This window comes from Neopsephotus bourkii, unplaced genomic scaffold, assembly GCF_033783945.1.
Source record: "Neopsephotus bourkii isolate Nb327-2 ecotype Australia unplaced genomic scaffold, CSIRO-AGI_Nbou_v1 NB_1293, whole genome shotgun sequence".
In the NCBI taxonomy this organism is placed as follows: domain Eukaryota; kingdom Metazoa; phylum Chordata; class Aves; order Psittaciformes; family Psittacidae; genus Neopsephotus; species Neopsephotus bourkii.
In genome coordinates, this window is record NW_026901777.1 from 612,553 (window position 1) to 630,567 (window position 18,015).

Here is an 18,015-nt window from a genome sequence, read left to right on the forward strand (position 1 = left end):
TTAAAGGGACAATGTCGGGTCAAATTTGGTTACATGTAAGTAACATTAAAAAATTAAGCTTTTCAGAAGTACAGAAATAGACCAGAGCATAAAATTCACAGAAATACTTACACCACTCATTTCTTTCAAATCCTTGCTGACAGGGAGTAAGAGCACACAAAACCTAAAAGCTGAGCCTAGCATAGAGGTAAACTGTCCTCCAAAATCCATGGATACCATCAGCAACATCAGTCACCGTGCCACCATCCCCCCAGCATCACCATGCAGGTACACAGTGCTTGGAGAGTAATGCAGTCTGTGATCACCTGCCATACTGGGGTCTGCACTCACTTCACCACCTACCCCTCCAGCACAAACGGGGGAACACTTCTATTTCTGCTGCTGCTTTCTTCTGCCCCAGCCCACCCCACCCCCTCAGAAAGGACCTGCCAGAGTCAAAGCCTTTAGACTCACTGCACCAACTAAACACTGATAAGTAGGGGTCAATGTGCATTTGTCCTGCTCTGGAATTAGCTTTACTAAACCAAGATCTGTAGGAAATATTCAGCCCCTTCAAGACCAGACAATAAGCACTGTTCACTGGTTGAGTACTAACCTCAGGAAAACTAGGTTATGCTGCCAAAACAGACAGCAAATTTTTGGTACAATTAGCTGTACGTATGTCCCTTTAGGGGTGAAAGGCACATGTAAATGCATTTTCTAATGAAACTGCATGCTGCTCTGGACACTGTTGAGTTCTCTGCAAAAGAAAATTAAAAGGCATGTATCTCTATACCAGCATAATTTCATCCACTGTTGAAATATAATGATTTACTAGACAAAATAGCAGTAACTGGCTTTAATGACACATTGCAGATCCAGACAGGGTCAGATACTGAGAAATCACATCATGACTAGCCAGTTGAAGCAAAGGTTAGTTCATTTAAGCAAAGCACAGTTGTGCTGGAAAGTAGAAAGAACAGAAAACACTAATTTCTATTTTGTGTCTCACCAAAACACTACTGCAAGAGCTGAAAGGTGCTGCCAAGCAGCATACTTCAGCTCTGCACAAACTGTGTGTAGTGAATCCACTACACCCAACCACTCTCCTATGCCTTCACTGTTTCCAGTTAAGAAATTATTTATTACCCTCAGAATTATTAGATGAAAGCAAATACTCATTAAACGGCAACAGATAATCCTGGGGCTAACAGATGTGCCTCAGGACTCCAGTATGCTTATAAGGAAACTTTCCGGCTCATGGCAAGAATGAGAAATACCCAAAAAGACCACAAACTGATTTTCAGTGCCTGGGCATGAGGGAGACATCATTCTCAGCTGAAAACGTAACTGTGAGAAATTGGTGTAATGCTGCATGTGACCAACCCTTATTCAAATACACAGTGAATGGAAGGAAAGAACTTCCCCTTATTACCGCTACTGCAAGAATCTAGCCTCTGTGTTCAGCACAGTGTTCTAAAATGTCTTAAATCAATCTGAAAAATAACTACACACAGAGTGAGTCACCTGCCAGAACATGAGATACCTGAAACGCAGCTACAGCTCTTATGAGTTAACACTCTACACTATTTCACAAGAGCTCTGCCTATAAGCACATTACCATCTCTTGAATGCTTACCCTGGAAACTCCTGAGCTATAAAAGGTAAGGTGGACTTGCAGGTATCATGCATAACAATTCTTACTTGAAAAAGAAGGACCTCAGCAGTATTTCTGCATCCCATGGCAACTGTAAATTACTGCCAGTACTAAAGAGATGTCCAACTTAACAGGCTGTCTACAAAAGCTTTTCAGGACAGGCACTTTCTGGTTCAGCATCCATTACATGCATGTTTATGGTATGTAGTAATGCAACAACTGATTGTAACAAAGAACACTTCGGAATCACACAGGATAGAAATGCATTGTAAAACTCCAGACTCATGCACTGTAAAACATGAACCCAGAGTGAGTTTTCCAACACATGCTCAGGCCTTCTAGAATTTCCCTGTGTTCAGGCTAACCTCTCAGAAGACAACAGCCTGGCTTTGTAACACAGGCACACTGTGGTTCCCCTGACCTGCATCACTACAGTACATCATTACATCTGTTGCCAACTAGCCTCTTCTGCTTATCCAGTCTTTCTTACCTGCTGCTTTGCCCAAGCGTTCAGGACTCTGCAAATCTGCGGAAATACCGCAACTGTAAGTAACTGAATTTGCAGTTAAAATTTTCAGCACTACATATTTACAAAAATATTGTGTAAAAATTTAATTTGAACGCTTCCACCATTGCTCACCAGCTCACCATGCCCAGTTACAGGGCCTGGCAGACTGCAGATTCAATAGCACAGAAATGTTTTTCTGTTTTCTGCTTTTAAAGATAACATGTAATTTCAGGTCACAGCAGAATTTATGTAATTATTTCCTAGTATTAATTCAAAGACAGCCACTGTAAACATGTTCTCAGATTTTCACAGACACATGACCTACACTAACAGAAGATAAATTACCTGTACAAGCAGGGTAAATGCAGACCTAAGTCTGACAGGGATAACAGACCTTGATAAAAATCTTCAGTCATATTTAAGAGAGACTTTACTTTCCATGGCACAAATGGAGGGTGTCAGCTTCTTAGAAATGCATAAATTCAGCCTTCAACTAACAGCATGCTATGGCATTTTCTTTCACATTTAATCAACTGCACTTAAAATCTAAGTATGTATGCCTAGGTGCTTTTCTGGACTGGGGCCTTACATGAAAGGCTCTGTTGTGGTTTAACCCCAGACAGACAGCTTGTTCACTCACTCCCCCCCCCCCTTCTTGCCCTCCCCCTATTCTCGGAGGGACGGAGAGGAGAATCAGAAAGAATACAACTCCCACGGGTTGAGATAAGAACAGTTTAGTAACTAAGGTATAACACAAATCACTACTGCTACCACCAATAACAGTAATGATAAAGGAAATAACAAGGGAAGAGAATACAACACCCCATCACCAGGCGACCGATAACTCACCCCCCCAGCCCCACCAAGCACCAACCGATACCTCCGCCAACCCTGCAGTCCCCTAGCCCTTCCAGGTAACTCTCAGGTACATCCTGGGCATGACATGCTGTGGTATGGAATACCCCTTTGGCAAGTTTCGGTCAGGTGTCCTGTCTCTGCTTCCTCCCGGCTTCCCCTCCTCCCTGGCAGAGCATGAGGCTCACAAAGTCCTTGGCTAAACCAAAATATCATTGTTATCAGCTCTGTTCCCAGCCCGAAACTCAAAACACAGCACTGCACCAGCTACCAAGAAAGAGAAAAATGACTGCTACTGCTAAATCCAGGACAGGCTCATAAAAATGTTTCCAGTATTTAGCTCCCAAAGTTAGCCCATAAAGAAAAACTCTTTGACTTCAGTGGGCTTTCCAGAATACTGCTTCTGATCTCAGCGTACACCACACAATACAATTGAAAGAGTATTTCTGAATGCAAACAGCAGTGGGGTCATGACAAGAAAATGCAGGAAATACTAAATACAAAACTCTTTCCTCATCAAAGACGCTTCCTTGTTCAGCACTTGGATGCTGGCAAAGAGATAATCAACTCTCTATTTCTGAAACTGCATCTCACCTATCTGGCACTGAGCGACCACAGAGGTCAACCACCCACTGCTGTTACATTCCTCCATCAAAGGATTCAACATTACACAGCACAAAGTTCTTCACAGTTTAAACCAGCAGGAGGAAGAGAAGAATGTTATCTGCTGGCAAATCCCAGAGCTTTCTTTTGTTTGTTTTATATTTTCACAACATGGGCATTAATACTGAATAGTGACTCTGAAGACAGGCCATATCTGAAGTATCTAAAGTGGAAAACAAATGCAAATTGCAACACTCAGCTGGAGGAAGCATGAAGGGCTTGAGGAGGAAGCATGTAAGTCACAGCTTGATACCATCTGTATTACACTGTAATACCATGACATTTAAGGGATGAGAGCCACCCACACAGCTCACTTTTGGAGCCAGGTAACTGTTCGCTGTCACTCCTGCCAGCATTGCTCTTTTTGCTCCACTGATTGTCTCACACAGTAATAAAATCTTCATGGGCTTCACAGCTGAGTACAGCAGCCCTCAACACACACCGCAACATGGGCAGACTGTCAGAGGACTGAAATCCCATCCTCTAGGGAGAAAGGGAGCACAGCCTGGATGATTTCTGAGGAGTCTGAAGGTATGGTCACACCCTGTGTTTCCCAGCTGGCCATGGCTCAGCACTCTCTTCAGCTCTGCCCACCTCACCACAGTGCAAAAATCAACCAAATAAACTAAAAAAAAAAAACACACCTTTTCTTTACAGTGCTGCCTTGCTTTTAAGTAGGAGTCACACCATTCACCTACCAACCAGCACAAACTCATGAACAGCCACCTCAACCCAGCTGGAGGAAGAGCCAGCCTCAGGCTGGGAGCAGCCGCTTGGGGTCTTGTTGAGACAGACTCGTCCTCCTGCCCCTTTGCCACAGAGACCATCTGAACACACCCTTGGGCTCTCCACAGGGTCTTTCTGCCCTTTTGGCCTCACGTGCCAAGACACATTCAAGCCTTACCATCTGTTTCTTGCTCTGGAGATTGGAACAGCAGTTCAAGGGACCCCCAAAGGCCTGGATTTCCCCAGGGCCAGGCACGAAGGAGCAGCTTCGGTTTATGTTTATGTTGGCCTGCACAGGACAACCTGGCAGCCTTCACCACTTCTCCCTCTGACCAAACCAGGCTGCGACTCCTGGTCCCCACCACACCGGGCTGTGCTCCCAGACACATTACCCTGCAGCCTAAAAGGCCTGTGCCCCATCCTGCTGTCCCCAAAGGCCAGCCAGCCTCCTGGGAGCACGCCTTACTCACCAAGCTGTCCAGCTGCAACTTTGTTTGCATGCGCTGGTGAGCTGCACCAGCATGAGAAGTGAGGGAAGGGCCAGAGCAGAGACAGACAGGTATCTATGAGAGGGCCACAGCTTCATGGCATATATTTTGCAAGCATCAGCAGAAGCTCATCTACGCCTCTTTGGGTGTTAAACTGTGCCAATATAACATAAACGAAACCAGTACTTTACAGCAGCAGGACTGTGATCAAACCTGGTATTGTCCCACCTCATCCAGGCTGGTGAAAAATCGGTATCCACAGTCTGACTTCAGCAATGCAGCCTAACCCCACTGACACTGCAGTCAGAACAGGCTACCAACCCCTTGCAGATGTGACCATGTCTCTCATCACCTCTGTGTAATCCCTAGCACCACATGGCAGCTAGGAAACCACTTTTATAATGAGAACATGATATTTTTTGACACCAAGGAGCTGTTTACCAAGTTCCAGACCATTACACCTGAAACCAGTGAAGGCGAGGAGGAGAACATCTGCCCTGACACAGTGCCCGTGAAGAATTTCCTCATTACTGACAACACAGAAAAGGGCTGAACCCAATTCTCATCACTGACTTAATGATTAGGAAGAACCAGACACACCCATTTAATTAGCAAGCCAAGGACATTTGATTTGGCAACAGTAGCAACAAGATGTCCACAACACCAATAGGTTTTAAAAACCCCTTTTTCTGACCTGTATTTATCAACATGCAGCACCACAGCACTCAGCTTCTGCCCCGATGAAAATAACAGCAACAAACTGTTCTTAGATGCCACTGTCTGTTCCCCTACAAGCAGAGAGAAGGAACTGGACAACTTAAAACAGTGCACACCAGCAACCACGCTATGGCAGAGATGCACAGTGATGCCAGCTCAAGGAAAGGATGAAGACAAGTGCTTAATAAATCCTGCCTTTTTGAAGCTTACACTTTACTCAGACCCTCAAAGGAGCCTCTCTTCTTTCAGGACAGGCAAGAGAAGGTGCTATTAGCTCTCAAAAACTGAGGCAAAATTTTAGCGGTAAGAATGTAAAGCAGAAGAACTGATAATTCAAAGAATACAGCATGGATCACAAGGGTTCACCTAGTATGTGTGTTACAGAGAAATATGCTTACGTACTACAAGAATCGGGGAAGCTTTACACAACAACTGATAGAGCCAGTCTGAAAACAACACCAAGGGAAAATCAAACTTGGTAACTCATGGCCACCTGAGTGTCCAGTCATGCTGTGAAATGCCTGAAGAGTCTCAAACTCTTTAGTGCAGTTTTCAGAAACTTGGATTACCCAACTTGGACATTCAGCCTCCTCGGATAGCACCTAAAATAAAAGCCTATAGATCAGCTTGCTAGGGAACATATGTAGGGGGACCCACCTCTTCAGCTGACATGGTGCTACTGAGCGGAAAATAAATTTACAATTGAGTCATGAAAAGGCAGGATGAAGGAGTGGCTTATCTAGAAAAAGATGTAGGAAGAGACTTGCACATACTTCACGTAGATTTTCCTCCTGGGAAGGTTTTGTTCAGCTTTAGCAGATGTAACCAGATTAGATCCACTCTGATGAACCCTGTACATGTAACCCAGCATGGCCTGTGCCACCTTATTTATAACACCAGCCACGTTCAGAGTTGTGATGACGGCAGAAGGAAGGGACTGACCTCCTCCTACTGCTTCACACTTCCCGTAACTTCCTAACCTGTACCACAACCCCACTTTAAAGACAATAAAATAAAGTGAGGACAGTTCTGGCCCCATGACCATTAAAACCTGTTTTCTATTATCTCTAGGCATCTCCCACTGTGGTTACACAGAGAAGAACAAGAATTCCTTGGGATAAGAGAGGAGTGACCGGTTGCAGATGCCCAGCCCTAGGTTCTATGCAAGCAAAGCAGCCACAATGTACACAATCTGACTGGTCCCAGAGGGAACCATGTTCATACATGCCAACAACATTCTTAAAAACTGAGCCTTATGCACATAAATTGTTTAGATGTTTGTGAAAATGTTACCTTCAGCCCACAGTGGAGCACTGTGCGTGCTGCGTGTACAGAATGATGTTCACCAAAACCTCATTTTCTTCTATAAGCTATAGATATTTTAAATTTACCTACTCTTTTAAAAAAACTACTATATGACTTACTGCTTTCCACTTACGTGCTCATGCATGGTGGGGAGAGGTAAGAATGACCTTGTCCGCTCCCTGTCCCTACTACATTTAAAAAGAAAAAAAAAGTGAAAGTGGAGCCCAGAGAGAAATGTCTTTCTCTTGTATGGTTCTATATGATTCTTAGGCTTTCTTCCTGATACTGGTTATTTCCAGGGGCAACATACTTCAGCACACTCACTATGGGGCCAATGACCTTGTAACAGCCAAGAAAGCTTCAGCATTTGTCCCTTATTAAGCCACAAAACAATTAAGAAAACTTAGGTTTAAATATAACCTAGTCTATTTGGTGTTTATCATTTTTAATACCACTATATAAGCTTATTCTTGCTTTAAATAAAACTAAATTACTTTGGTATAAAATAAACTTGGAAAGAAAAGTCTGTAAACTAATTTCACAACTTCAGGCCACATTTTTTATTAAAAAAAAAAACCAATAAAAAGCAAAACAAACCCACCACCAAAGCCACTGATGATGCTTCTTTAAATTAATTTTAGCCTTATACCAGTATAAGCTTATCCCTACAGATGACACTGCAATTCCTCCTGGAGATCCAAAATACACTAAATCTCTAAAAACTGGCTGCTTCATCCTAGTACCAAGAAAACAAGTCTGTGGTTTAACTTCAGGTGTTCTCAACTTAAAACACTAGCCTGTTTTTTCTTAGTGTACAAGCAGATAGCTGCATATTTTGAAAACTGTATTAATAAATACTTACAAGGAATATTCCACTGTAAACGTACCCCTCATACCAGCAAGTACATCAGAAATGGATACATCAGACATGCTGCTACAGCATGATCCGTGTGAAATACCATCCAGTATCACAATTTTGCGTATAATCACAGAGTGCTGTTTTTAAAACCCCAACATCTGAACCACACACGTTTCATCTTTATATTAAAAAAAAAAAAAAAAAAAAGGCAAAAAAAAAAAAAAAAGCTTCAGTCAGCACCATGGTAAAAAGAAAGTGGTGAAAATTTACTAGAGCATTTTTCTTACATTTTACATCTCTCCATTCTAAACCTCATGGCACTCCACGCTACCACAAAACCATTGTGCCCTGCTGTGGGGGCAACCCTTTTTGCTGGAAGCCACTCGTGGCTACTAGAACACAAGCAGGTGTGTGTGTATAAAGTCACTCAAGTGCACATCTGCAGAAGCACAGGGAAATAAGCACCGACAACCAGAACATAAAATCACTGGCAGAACAGCCCCATGTAGCCTGAAGGAGCTTCTCTTTGCTATCAGCCCGTCAGTCCAGCAGGTAGGTGTGCTCCCTCCCCAAGTGTCCTCGCCTTTCTTTCAGCTAACTCCGACGCCACAGACCGACGTGCTCAAGTGCCACCCGTGACACGGCGAGCGCGGCGTGTGCTGCCGGACTAAGAGCAGCAGGTGGGTGGTTAGCCTTAGCTGGCTACCTCACCGCCCCCCTTCCCAGAGCAGGGCCACCCCGAACACCTACCACCGCCCCGCGGGGCTGCGCAGTCCTCCCCAGTGCGGAGCGCGGTGAGACCCCCGGCCGCCCCCTGCCCTCACCTGCTGGGCCGCGGCGTCGCGTCCGCCCTGCCGGGACCAGCGCGGGTGTGCCCGCGGCCGTCGCTCCTCCGGCCCTGCGCAGCGATCAGGGGACGGGTGCCGCCAGCCGCCTCCCCGCCAGTCCCAGCCTCCGCGGCAGACGGAGCCCAGCTGCAAGAAGAGCAGGTCCCGCCACGCCGCCATGCCGCCGGCGATCTGCGCCCTGGGGTTGCGGGGCGGGCTGTGCCCTGGCGGGGCGCGGCGGCTCCGGGGCGCCGTCCTTTACCCCCGGCTTCTGCGCTCGGGATTTGACCGATCGGTTTATTGCATCGGCGCTGCAAGGTGCACGCTGCCGCAGGGCACGCGGAGAGGCTTCCTACGTGGGGCCTCTGAGTGGCGGCTCTGCTTTCCCCACGTCGAGAGACTGCATCACAAGGATCCCAAACTCGGCATACGGTTCTTGGCTCGACTTCGCCTGCATTTCAGCTTCCCTTCTAAAGCCCAAATTCTTCCCCTAGCTATGTTTTAGGGTGTTGTGAAAAGAAAACGCATAAGGTTGTTACAGCAGTCACGATAAATGGGAAGTGCAAGAGGAAGCCAACAATTCTCTCCCGAATTATGCAGACTTGAATCATATGTAATCAACACGTTACGGAAAAGCAAAAGGTGAAAAACAGTAATTGTATTACAGTGCAATATGATGAACAGCTCAACCAGTGTACAAAATACCCAGTACATGACTAGTTTATTAATAAAAATCTTCATAAAGTGATGAAATTAAAATACAAACCCAAGCTTTGGAATACTCTGGTTCTTGATCTTCCTATTATTGCAGCCCTTTTTACACACTGACAAAACAAGGAGGAGAAAAAAGATGAACCTCAACACTCCGTTCAGCAGGTATCTTTGTGCCCTGCAGGATCACAGCCATCTGACCAAAACAAGCACGTGCAGCAATTATAGTTGGTTGTACCTATCGCAGACTAACACAACAGGCATATAGCCATTCTCCCCTTATTCTGAGTTTCGTTTTGTTTCCAGTCTTCTGTGTTTGCTCCAACTTATTTCTCAAACTTGACTCAAAAATCCTTCTCAGTCCTCAAATACCTTCTTCCTAATAACCAGTCAAGCCTGCAGTTTGTTTGTTTCTCTGCTCTGCCCTCTCTGTATTTTCCCTACTGTTTTTTTTATTTTGTTGGTTTCAGTTGTTCCACTGTTGACTGTGAGCTCCAGTGTTTACCTGCCTCTGGATATTACCATTATTTTCTATCCATGTAGTCTTTCTAGATGTTTCTCCCTTCTTCTGGTCTAATTTTCCTTCCCAGCCAAGTCTCGTCTTCCTCTGTGGTGCCCAGCTCTCCCTCCTCCTCTTCCTTCCCTACAGGAGAGCTCTCCCTTCAGACTGCATCATCTTAGTGGAGGGGGCTTGGGAGCAGAGCCTCCAAGAGCGCCAGGGAGAAGATACTCCCACTGCCAGGTCAAACCCCAAGGCTCAGCAGCACCCCAGAAAACAGCAGAAAAGCTGGTCAGCTCTGGGGTGTGCCTCAGGGCCTATTGGAACATTACCTGGTAAACTCTGCAGTGGTTTCACATGAACTATTCTTTCAAACACAAGGATAAGAAAACTACTGCGAGTCTCCTGCCAGATGTATGTTTCTGCTTCTTCCACTGCATCCATTTTGTCTTTAGACTTCTTACACTGCTCTTCTTAAACAGTAGGACTTGAAAAGCATTACAGCTTTCAATAACAGAATACATTGCTAGAAATTTTAGCAGGTGATGAACGGCATGTTCATTCTTTTCCTAGTTACACCTTTTAAGATATTATTTTCAATTGAATGTTCTCAAACAGGTAATCCTGAGTCAGCACAGAAACTTTCAGCTCAAATTGACTAGTTTCCCTGATGTTTATAAATTAATGTTCTTTCAATAACATGCATCAGTCACTCTTCATATAAATCTGAGCCCTGTAAGAAACCTGAAACATACGTATCCCCGCACATGCAGATGCTCTGCACTTCAACTGTGGCACAGCTAGGTGCACATACTCCTCTGACTGCAAGCATTTTCTTAATTCTGAATTTCTGCCATTTCTAAGTTGCGTATCTCTTTCAGACATGAGAAATTCCCTATCTTACTTGGAATCAAGACTCACCATTTGTATTCTATTACGAAGACCTAAAAATCTGCTCTGCAAAGCCATACAGAAGGATTCTTATGTTGCTGCAAATTCTCACACCAAATTCTCTAGCACTTCACTGATATGAAAACATGTTTTATAACAGACATTTTAGTAGCTCAAAGTCCACATAACTATCCTGTTACATCTAGATACCAGAACTGTTGAGATGTTTTCTCCTGCAGTCCTGCTGCAGAATATCAGTCTTACATTTCTACAGGCTTACCTTGAGATCAGCGCTATCTTGTTTGTCCATCCTTTATGCTTCTTTTTTTTTTCATAAATAATAAGCTGTCACTTCAACAGGAGTGAGGCCAGATCAATTCTTGGCAGCTCGTTAGGAACTACACATCACACCTCCTGCTTTTCATGTCCTGAGTAAGTGAAATGCCAGCATGTCAATGTATGACTGCATTAATTCATGCATAACCTTCCATTGTTTTCAAAGTCCAAAAATCTGCTACCAAAAACCAGTCTTAAAGGAGGATAATGCTCTTAACAGAAACTTTTACCAAAACAGCAATGGCTTTGTTTATGCTGTTTACATGGGGGGCCTGTAAAGTTGCAAATACCCAGATACCCACTGTTCACTGTATTCTGTTAGATCGTACCTCCTATCCAGCAAGTATATTAATTTTGGTTTATAATTTTCAACTGTGCTTAATCACAGCTCCTAAAGGTGTGTCCAGATTCTGGAATTAAAAAGACAGAAGTAACCTATATCTTATGCACTGATCTGCTTTAAAAGGAACTCCCACATTCATTGTTTCATCATCTCCAAACACATTGAAGACACTGAGTTTTGTAAGACCATCTACAAACCTTTGCCTTAGTTCACTAGCAGATCTTCAAGAACTGATGAAGAAGCAAAGAGAGGAGCAAGGAATAACACTGGTAGAGACTGCTTCTAGATTTTTCCCTGTCCCACAACAAATCATACTGCCACTAGGCTTATTTACTTTTATCTTCCCACATGAAAAAAGAAGTCTCATTAGTCCAGCACCAAAGGCTGGCAGCGGATACACTGAATGCATGCTCACCAGATGATGACTGTTTCAACTACTGCTTTAGCATGCTTTGAAAGGCACTGTGGCAGGTTATTTTTCTTTATAGTGAAAAACTTAAATCTTGTTTTACCACGCAGAAGACGGACTATAACAGAATAGAATCTTCTGCTTTCATCTTTCTTTTCAGGTTATGGTGTGTACAGGCAACCTCCTGGAACGAGCTTAGGGCATGCTTTATTGCTTATTTCACAGTATGCAAATATGCAACAATTATTGCAGGTTTCATTGCAGTAAATTTTCCCTCCTGCTGCCCAATTCACACTGATACTAGACACTGATCTGCTAGCAAATACTTTCTAAGAAGGAGAACATGACTTCCCTCATCACAAATAAACTGATCTTTTTAGGTAAAGTTAAGGCTGACAGAACCCAGGCAGGCATAAAAATGTCCATCAGTTACTGGTTTACATGACAAATGTGCTTCAACAAGAGGCAAGAATGAGGATAGTCTTGAATACAGCCAGGATGCCATGTGTTCGTCTCATGGTTTTGTGGGCTTGTTTTTTAACCAGATCATTCAGTGGTGGCAACAAGTAGTTAGTGATACCTGAAAATGGCTCAAAATCCTTCAAGATACTTCAGACATCATAATGAAGAATTATTTAAAGTCAACAGGACTCTCTGCAGAATTTGTTACATGAGAGAAATCAGCTTTTAAAAAGGTTTTACTAAGAGCTTGTAGTAAGTTGCCAGGAATGTAGTGGGGTAAGTTTTGTGAGCTTGATGGTCACAGTCGCAAATAACCATGAGTTCCCCTGAAACACATTGTGTACGTTCCTGCAGTCAGTGCAGGTCCAAAGAACAAAATGTGATAGTACAGTTTAGTCTTGTTACAATCTTAAGCAGCTTCTGTGCTTCTGGTGATAAGTGTCATGGAAACCAGCATAATACTTCCTAAGGCAGGATGTCACAGTCCAGAATTGAAAATTACTGTTTCAGATGATGTCATTGGTCTCTTGTTACTCAATTTTCTCAACAGAGGCAGAAAACGAGTGAAGAAGGCCCAAGAGGGCTCAGTGTAGGATTGTGTTAAACAGCTTTAAGACACAGCAGTCTCCATCTCTTGAGAATAAACTCTTCACATTATGGGATGGAGAAGCACAATATGCTTATGTGGAGACAACCATAAGGAAGATACAGAATAAAAGGATAACCAGTTGCTGTTCTTAACCTAAGTGTTAGCTGATTTCTCTGATGCTATGTGTAGCTAAACTGTTAACACCTCAAAAAATACGAAGTTTCTGGGGAGCCTTTCTTAAGAGTTAACACAATGCCTACGTCTAAGAAGTCATGGGACTTTTGTAGAAGTCTTATGGAACACTGCCTTTTCAGTTTGTTCTGCCATTTCCTATATCCCTGACTGGTAGATTTTTCAAACTCTTTCAGAGTACTGCTAGAAGACGTAAACTCTCATTTGTCAGCTCCCTGGCCTGGGTCAAATGACAGGCATATGGAGCCTTCAGTGACTCTTTCTCTAGAGGTGACCCCAGAGCTTTCAAATCCTCATTTTATAACAATTCTTAAAGCATGGTCTTTTCTATCTCCTTTTCTTTTTTATACCATATACAATACAACTTGGACTACACAGAAGGTAGAACTGGAAGGATGCAGGTTAGTGTTAGTAACCACACTCAAAAGATGTGTCAAAGCAAATGCTTCAAGCTTCAGCAGAAGACAGACTTCCTGCTTGAGACAGAGAAGATCCTTATCCATATGACCTTTCCATTTTGAACTAACCAAAACCTATTTTCCCAAAAAATATGGGTTAAACAGTGATATATGTATACAAAGCACAGTGCTTCACAAAGGACATCTATTTTTAATTGACCTATGGCTGGAGGCAAAAGGAAAACCTGAGAACACTTAATAGGGTATCCGCCACATACACTGAGCATACATGCTACCAGGGTGGAATACACCTGTGCAGAAACTTAAAAGCAACACCAGATTATCCCATGTAAGATGGACTGATTCATGGAGGAAAGTACTATCCCAGTCCAGTCTTCCAAAGGCTGGGGGCATCTGAAGGCACATCTATATTCGTATTGACATCGTGCCTTTAAGATACAATCAATGAGTGCTCTGCTAACAACTCCAAACCACTTGGCTCTTGGGTTTCACAGGCTGTCCTAGCAATTGTCAGGGTTTGGGCAAGGGCTCCCCATCAGGCACAGCCTGATGGGAGGACCACCGCAGCACAAGAGGCAAGTGACCATATGGATTCACCCAACAGAGATAAAACCCAGCACGATTTGAGATGGCAGTAGTTAGCACTGACAAATGCAGTATATTCACAGATAAGCTGCACAACATAAATGGGGGAGAAAGTAATACATTGAAATTCAGGTACCAGAATCTGTTTCACAGCTCAGAATAATGAGAAAGATAATGGGGAGCATATTCTACCTTTTACTCTATTGTTGGCATAAAAAAAATTACACAAGTCAGCATTCTCATTACCTATTTGTTTGATTCAGAGGGACTCCACTGACCAAACTGTATCCTTAAAGAACTTTATGGGCGTATGTCCAGCTTTGGGCATAGAGTCCACATTGCATGTTTTCTTCTGCACGGGTTTCTTTTCTTAATAGTCCACACTGCCTATGTGGACTCTAAGAAAAAAAGCCAACATACTGGCTACCAAAACTGTTACAATTTCTCCCTGAACACTTGCCATGTCACAGAAGTGAAAACATTTTACTATTTCCCTTCCAGGTTTGATATTACTATTAATGTCCAACGTATAAACATATTCTGCTTATTAGCCGTACCTTTCCCTGTCATATCCTACTGTATTTCATGATCATACTTTAGAATTACTTTTTTATGGGTTCAATTTAAACAAGAAGCTGTCTTTGGTATCTCTGTACTTACACATTACACATTTGGAAACAGAGGTTTGTCTGGAGACTCTCCTCTTTTCAATCACAGGTTTCTCCAATTCCTCAAAGGTAGAAGCAGAAAAACATTATTATGGGATATGCAGATGAAACATTTTGTCATTATTTGATAAAAAAAAATTTTAGTTTACAACTGACAATCGTGAAACCATAGGATTTTGGTAGCTTGTTTTATGACAAAGTAGTGCTTACATAATAATTGCTTTCTATGTAGTCAGAAGCAAAATTCGTTTTCTAAAATGCCAGGAAGTAAAAGAAACTGAAAACAAATTTCATATTCTACAAGAGCACTGTGTGCAGTTCAAATGAAGGATATTACGCAATTCACCTGTGACAGAGAACAGAGAACAGATGTGGCTCGTTTCCATTCATAGTTGTGCATGAGAAAATTTTCCTCTGGCTTACGCTTCATTGAAGATAGTACAATAGTGGTTTTGTTTACTTTTCTCAATCTCATACTTGGTAAGCCACTTATTTCATCATATTCCAATCTAAATATGAACCCCGGGTATTCATATAAGAAAAGTGGAGAAAAAAATTGTTTAGCCAGTCCATATCCCTTCTTTCAAAAATTCAGTATTATGAAAGAAGACAAAACAAAACCAGGAAAACCCACCACAGTAATTCTTAAAATAAATTTAGACAAAAATTTGACTTTGCCTCCATCCTCCCCTCGCAATTTTTTGCCCTGGGAATAGTAGCTTATCTGTAATAAGAAAACTTTTCCCTTCAGTAATGAAACAGTTACGAGCTTTAAGAGAAGGAACAAAAATGATTTTTAAGTAAGTCCTTAGAAGTCACTAAGAAGTCATGAATGGTGGAAGTTTTTCTTTTGGCCAAGAGCATTTAAAACACTAATGAGTTCACTTGCAAATTAAATATCAGTAATTAAAATATACTGTTTGCTTCATCAGTATCAAATTCTCTAATACAAGAAGTTTGAAATAGGAATTTTAAATAAGCAACCTTTTAATGACTGTTTGAAAAACCTTGTTTGAAATTTTCTCATACACTTCAAATATGTTAACTCTGTATCAACATTTAAGTATGACTTCATGAGTTAAGTTTCTTATGAATTAGCACTTACCTTTTTTTCCTCATTTTTAACGAGTACATTTCAAGTAGCTTTCAGCCATCAACTGAAGTTTATCCATCCAACACACAATCAGCTGAAGTTTGCTTTCCAGTTCTAACTGATGAATACAGTCCTGAGAACTAGTGCCAACAAACTGAGAGATTTGGGGTTTTTTTTTGGGTGTGGAGAGAGAAATGAGAGGAACAAAGAATTCTTGCCAAAATGTTTTTAGTCCAGTTATGGTGAACACCTTGTTCACCTTATAATCAGGAACTTGTGACTTGATCTGCCTCCATTTATCTGTCACAGCGAGGAAATTATTAATATTCATGATGTCACTGGTCGAATTTTCAGTAGCAGTTCAAAATAAAAGCATACCCAAACGTTTTCCAGATTCATTGTGGTTTACTGTGTATGTATATTGCCACCTAGAGTCAAGGTTATAACTGTAGGCATGGAAATAATTAAGCCAGACCATGCATACCAGCTATTTTGAAATGCTTCTTTGAACATAAGGTTTGCTATACCAAACAAGTCTGTGCAGCCTAACGTCGCTTACTGTAGCCATCAACTGCTTTCACAAAAAGAGACATGAATTCCCCGCAATGAATCTGCTGTAACCATAATTAACTGCCAAATGCTGGACAGTAACTATCTTTGGTGGCACCTGGAAACACACATCAGACTCATTTTCTACATGAAGGATCAGTGCTGAAATTATTACTTCATGTCATTGGCCTGCTGGCCAACTATGCTTGCACCCACTTTGCTAAGCCACTTATTCACCATTGCCAATTTTTCCCCCTCACTTTCCTTCTTTCTTTTTTTCTACCACAGTCATAGAATCATAGAATAGTTAGGGTTTGAAAGGACCTTAAGATTATCCAGTTCCAACCCCCCTCCCACAGTCAATTTACACAAGACCTCGTCACCAACGCAGCCTGCTTTTCATAGTAGTTCTTCCCTTTTCTGATTCTGAGTGAGCTTTAAAAAGCTCCTGGAGGTTTTTTCTATCTCAGGAACCATAAATACAGTGCAAGCCGTCAATAAACATGAATCAGACCACATAAAACAGGCTTTAAGTTCAGAACGAGGCAGAAAATTTACAAAGGCAGGCAGGTGTGCTACTTAAATGTGCTCTGAAACATATTTTTAACTCCAGCATTTCTCATCAGTATGCCCATAACCTTACTGGGGCTACTTCCAGATTCAACACCCTTTTCAAACTGTGAAGTACCTAGATGGTCTCTGTGGTTACGCCGTATGTTTTTTTCATTTGTGACAGTGGTTCTTCCTTTTAGAGGGAAACGTTTTAGGGAAAAGCAAACTCCCAATTATGTACAGAGCATATAGACAATTTTCTTCTGAAAGTTTAAGAACATATCTGATAGGCTGAGATAGTTGGGGCTGTTCAGCCTTGAGAAGGCTGCCTGGAGACCTCATAGCAGCCTCCCAGTATCTGAAGGGAGCCTGTAAGGATGCCAGAGAGGGACTCTTCATTAGGGACTGTAGTGACAGGACAAGGGGTAATGGGTTAAAACTTAAACAGGGGAAGTTTAAATAGGATACAGGGAAGAAGTTCTTTACTGTAAGAGTGGTGAGGCACTGGAATGGGCTGCCCAAGGAAGTTGTGAATGCTCCATCCCTGACGGTGTTCAAGGCCAGGTTGGACAGAGCCTTGGGTGACATGGTTTAGTGTGAGGTGTCCCTGCCCATGGCAGAGGGGCTGGAACTGGATGATCTTAAGGTCCTTTCCAACCCTAACTATTCTGTGATTCTATGATTCAAACGAAGATCGTCAGCTAGTAAGTATTATGCTACTCCTGATTTATCTTTGAATGTGTGCTGACATTTTGTTATTTCAAAAGATCTTTTTCTTCTCACTGGGTACAAATGTACTTGCGAAGCAAAACATCTTAACCTTACTTATAGCTTATGTACGGCCCTTGAACAACAGCCCTTTAGAAAAATGGAGTCAGAAGTCACAACCAGTGTGTTGGTAGTCCACAGTGACACATGGTGTTTGGAAACACCAGACACTGAACAATGACATGTCTCAATCACACCCTTTGACAGCTCAAATGCACTTCATATCATCTAGCATCTCTCCCCCTTACCTTGCCCAGCCTTTCGAATAACCCAAACTTTCAGACTCATTTCAAAAGTTTTCCAAGGCTTTTAAATTTGCCTCTGTTAGCAAACAGACAAATGGAAAAAATTAATCAGCTCAGCAA

The 18,015-nt window shown here is 42.4% G+C and overlaps 1 protein-coding gene across 1 annotated transcript in view; it reads right to left on the bottom strand.

Moving 5' to 3' along the window:
* Positions 1-8,792, bottom strand: part of TRPM6 (transient receptor potential cation channel subfamily M member 6) — an 86,302-nt gene extending 77,510 nt beyond the window's left edge. The window contains exon 1 of the mRNA XM_061366014.1: positions 8,582-8,792. Coding sequence (XP_061221998.1) covers positions 8,582-8,764 — 183 coding nt within the window. The 5' untranslated portion in view covers positions 8,765-8,792. The remainder of the gene's footprint in view (positions 1-8,581) is intronic.
* Between the last annotated feature and the right edge of the window lie 9,223 nt (positions 8,793-18,015).